General features: G+C 43.7%; 1 protein-coding gene across 1 annotated transcript in view; it reads right to left on the bottom strand.

Moving 5' to 3' along the window:
- The window catches only part of LOC122362058 (cysteine-rich motor neuron 1 protein), a 48,130-nt gene extending 42,809 nt beyond the window's left edge, over positions 1-5,321 (bottom strand). The window contains exon 1 of the mRNA XM_043263313.1: positions 4,342-5,321. Coding sequence (XP_043119248.1) covers positions 4,342-4,639 — 298 coding nt within the window. The 5' untranslated portion in view covers positions 4,640-5,321. The remainder of the gene's footprint in view (positions 1-4,341) is intronic.

A 5,321-nucleotide genomic window follows, 5' to 3' on the forward strand; every position in this document is an offset into this window, starting at 1 on the left:
TATATACCATATTATTCCTAAATATATACATGCATGAGGTTGTATTTATATATATAATAAATATACACATTAAACACACATATATGTTATGCAACAAAATGTTTACTTTGGATTTATCACGATTAATTGTTTCACAGCACTGATGCAGCATACTATATGAAATATGAATAAATATTTCTATTCAAAACTGATACAGAACCAACTACGCTTACTGAATAACTAAGAAACTGCGTGGTAATAATAATATTTTTTTTCAAGTTAAAGATTTTGTTTCTGGTTTCAAATTTCAGTTTCAGGGACAGTTCCCAGAATAATAAAAATTCTGTAAAAAAACGTAGTTGTTCTAAAACCTTCATGACCTTTTATTTATGTGTACGCTGAACGTGAAAGGCAGCGTTTTTTTAAAAGAAATTAATACAGAGTAAAAAAGGGTGAGCAAATGATCACAGTATTTTTATTTTCCACTATCCGCTTAAGAATTCACCAAATCTCCATTATTAGCAAGAACCATTCCATAAATAAATAAATAAGAAAGTGTTGTCAATATATTAAGCATTCTAAAAAACTGCATGCAAAATCTTTCAATTTCTAGATGCCTCAAGTTCAATTTAGATTCATTTCTGTCTCCATACTAGGTCTTCCGCTGACTGGCTTCATAAAAATAGAGCAATCTGTGCTTTACAAGGCACGTTTTTTTCTGACGCTAGTAAAATCTGTTATAATAATCAGAAAACCTGTAAAGCGGTTGTACNAAAAAAATCGATAAACAGTGAATTTAAAACACTGGGACTGCGTCTGAACTGATGAAATTGACGCAGTTCGAGCGAAGGTTGTATAAAAGTCTTTTCTTGTTAAGATAAGGCCCAAAGTAACTCTCAAGTAGAGCCGGCTTCACACAGGGACCCCTGACTGCTTTCTCTGAATAGAGAAGCGAGACATCATACATCACTTCCCGGGGAAAGCTCACCTGGAGGGTCCTGACACTAAACCCCCTGGGTGCTCCATGTGATGTGCTTGGTAAGCCCATCTCCAGAGAAGCCCGCGGGGCATTTCAAGACCATCATCTCAAATGTATGTGTTCACTGTAAACAGCCTGTCCAAAGTAATCTCACGCTTTGGAATGCACAGGAATTTATGGACTTGGACACGAAGTGCACGGTCAGTTCAAACAGAAAAACGCTTTTGTTGTTTTCTCCTCCACCCCCATGGATCGCGGCGTTCGATTTAAAGGAACGGTTCACGTAAAAAAGAAAATTCTGTCATTCTGTTATTTACCAAGCATTTGTGTCGCGCCGAACCTAAATGCCTTTATTTCTTCTAGAGTTTATGTATGTAATGACTTATTTTTTTCTCTGCTCGGCTTCGGATGCGAGCCGCTTTATTGGTTCTTTTTTTTGAAGCCCCGGCTGTCAATCGCCTTCGTTTAATTGAAAACACAGCCAGAATATCCTTCAGAAATCCACCTTTTGTGTTATACAGAAGAAAGCGAGCAAGCCACACAGGTTCGGAATGAAATGAGGGTGCATAAATGATGACAGGATTTTCATTTTTTGGGTGAACTTTTCCTTTAAAGGCCAGCGCGGACCTTTGATGTCGCGTAACACAGAGAACTCTTAGATATTCATAATTCATGGTGACTCACGGCGGGCACGGTCTACATCAGATGCACTTTGGAGACTAATTCACAGTTAGGACCCTCTGAGGTCTTAGTTTGTTACGAGGTGAGGGTTAGCAGGTTGTGGCCTATACTGGCATTTGCTGCGCTCTCTCATCTGACTCATTTATCCGACAGCCGTGGCTGTGGCACTCAATGCCGCAGTGTTTTCTTGGCTGAATTACAGCAGATGTCACCCCGGCAGTTACATGTCAAACGGTCGAGACGCCTTCAATTTTCATAGCCAGCCATGCTGAAACCTGACCCGTGACATTGCAAAGCGTGTCCTCTGACCAAGCCGGTGTTCCAGCTCGGACTAGGCCTAACAAGCGACTAGGCTCTTCAGAGAAGAAAAGTAGACTTGGTACATCGTGCAGAAAACGTTACAGTCTGTTCGCAATCTGTCTAAATAGCTAATATGACAGTTTTGATCACTGCTGTTCCAGTTTTAGATCTCTAGGGTTATTNGTTACATGTCAAACGGTCGAGACGCCTTCAATTTTCATAGCCAGCCATGCTGAAACCTGACCCATGACATTGCAAAGCGTGTCCTCTGACCAAGCCGGTGTTCCAGCTCGGACTAGGCCTAACAAGCGACGAGGCTCTTCAGAGAAGAAAAATAGACTTGGTACATCGTGCAGAAAACATTACAGTCTGTTCGAAATCTGTCTAAATAGCTAATATGACAGTTTTGATCACTGCTGTTCCAGTTTTAGATCTCTAGGGTTATTTTCTCGAGATGACACCGCATTCTGGTAGAGCTGCTTCATTAGTTTACAAAGCCTGCAAAAAGTTTCAGTAACGATTTACGGCTTTCATTGTTTCTTCAGCGAGCAGAAACACGAGCTAAAAAACAACGACAGGCCGATAAATTGGCTGATGTTTGACATTGACGGCGCCGTGAAGAGATAAAACTGCATTTCGACTGCGTAGAATAACCAACCTGTGTTTACGTTACTTACTTATTTACGACAAACGGACGAACACAGATTTAAATGGGATTGAAACGTCAAATAAATCAGGTCCGGCTGTTTAGTCTCCAAAAACTACTGCGCAGGTTAACGCGTTTTCCAATTCTTTTATCTCAGAGGCAGAAAACCGAGTCTGAGTTTATTTAACAGCCATGGAGCTCTCGAGTATTTAATCAGGCAGGCGACGGACGCCAAACAACGTGCCCGAGAAGGGGCTTCGTAACCCGGGATTTATAAACACCCGTTCAAACTGAGATGCACTAAGCCAGGTTTAAGAACGTGAAGTGCAGAGAGAAAGCCCCTACGCTGAGCTAAGACGAACGCTTGACAGCGCAATTAACCGAATCAAGGTGAGGCGAGTAAAACACATCCCGGGAAGCAAAGCCTCATGACTTGAGGGTATTAGAAGCGCACGTCCCTCGACGGTCCGATGTCAAATACACTGGCTGAGGCGCAAGTGAAGTTGCATAGCAGACATTCCGATGAAAAACCAACAAGCCTCGGCGGAAAGAGCGAGGCTGGCACCGCGTCCAAAAACAGCACGGAATCCGTTAGCCATACCCCAAAGAAACGGAAAACCGACATGCTGCAAACACATTAAACCAGCGCGCCTCTCTTTCGCTCCGCTCCAGACGATGTACGGGGAAACGCGTTAACAGAAGCAACGCTGACATTCAGCCTCGCACCCACGGTATCCTCTCCATAACGGCTTTGCAATCACATCACGATATCTAACGAGAGCCGACAATGCTTCGTTTCTACTCGAATTAGCCGCAGTCATGACACTTAACGTACAGGAGTCGTTATTTTCTCTCAAAGCCGAGCTACCGTGGCGTTAACGTTTGAATCAACAACCCACCGTATCGCAGATTTAGCATACTTTACACTTTTATTTTCCCCTTCCATATGGACAGATGCTGTGGCAAGCCGTTTATACATTTATTATCATTTATAAGCTAACGAGTAGTACGCATTTTTATGTTAGCCTGCAAGCAGCCCCATTAATTCAATACTCCGTCAGCGACGAATAAACTTTTTCAGGTGCGCTAGTATAAAAGATATAATGTTTTTTTTATTGGGATTCATTTTTGGTTTAGATACAGATTATTCGTTTCCAACTAGCATGTATTCTGGCGGCTATTCCACTTGATGGACTTTGCTATGTATCGTCTGTGTAGAACTACCAGCAACATTAAAGAACAACTAGTTACCACTGGAATACTAGTAAGAATGGTTACTAGTGGGATGAATACTGGTGTCACAAATACAATACATAAGACCTAGTGAATCTTGAATGTATGCTAGCGACTGTAATAGATTCTACTGCTACTACGAGCCGCCACTAACGTAAACAGAAGTGAATAATTCATATCTGACTTCCCAAATTCTGAGAAATACTTGCAAATTTGTTAGCAGCAAAAATATAATAGCCTACTTACTGGGATACGATCGGTAGTGATATTAAATAATTACTGAATTTAGCTGACTAGGCACTGTTTGAATAAACCAAGTAAAAAACAGTCAGTCAGTTTTACGAAATAAAGTGTTAAAGTGGCTTGCCAGAACACATCCGCTTTGGTTGAGTTTCCCCAATAAATACAGACAGAGGCAGAAGTGATGAGATTTATTTAATTCCTTTCACCGTCATTAGGCGCGAATGAAGCGACGAACACGGATGACAACTTCTCAAAGAGTGAAAGAAATGCGTATACAGACCTTCACAAACTCCAACCTCGTACTGCGTGATGGAACCGCCGTTTAACGGGGGTCTGATCACGCACCGGAGTCCGCGGTCGCAGGTCCCGTACAGACCGTAAACGCCTCCGCAGCTCTCGTTCTTCTGCTTGGCACAAACCGAGCAGCAGCCGCAGATCCCCAACACCACGGAGCCCGTGCAGTGCTTGGGCTCCTCGCATTTGGATTTATCACAGGGCAAACAAATGAGCGCCCGACCGTTCTTCGCGATCAACACCACAAGTTGGAAAATCAGCATGCATTTCATAAGAAGATACATCCTGGAGGAGGCCGTGAAGGAAAAGTGAAAAATATAGATATCCAACCCACCCCTGTCCCCCAAAAAAACTACACGACGGCGGAACGGATCCTCCGGCCAAAGCAACGAATAACGACTCTTGACGAGCGAGAAATGTTCCGTTCGGAAAGAAGCGTTTTCTTGTCGAACAGAACGATACGGCGTTCCTGGCGTCAAACTTTTGTTGAAGAAAGCCACCGAAAAGGCATCCCCTTCAAGCGAACGGCACCAGAAGAACTATCCCACGCTGTACAACCAGTGCATGGCTCGTGCGTCACGATTTCTGCGCTGTTCCGTCCAGTTTGTTTTCGCGTAGGAAAACTTTCCTCACGCGCCTCTTCCTTGAGAGTCTTTCGTGCGCGAGCCTGTCCTGCGTCTCTAACGCCAACGCGCGATGTTTTTCAGCAGTTCCCCGTCGAAGCGAACGCGGTCCTGCTATTTGATTCTTTTCTGTTGCTGCCAGCAGAGATTCATTCAGCCGTGCGAATAAACGTTTCCAGCTACCGCGTCCGTCTCATGTCTAGCGCTCGCGCTCGCTGCCGAGCGTTCAGCTCAGTCCCTCGCCGTGACCTCATAACGGAACCACTCCCATCTCGCATTACTTTGCTCCATTGGAGAGTTCGTTCGTTCCAGATATGAGACACAGGAAATGCTGGTAACACGA

Source organism: Puntigrus tetrazona, chromosome 17, assembly GCF_018831695.1.
Source record: "Puntigrus tetrazona isolate hp1 chromosome 17, ASM1883169v1, whole genome shotgun sequence".
Lineage (NCBI taxonomy): Eukaryota > Metazoa > Chordata > Actinopteri > Cypriniformes > Cyprinidae > Puntigrus > Puntigrus tetrazona.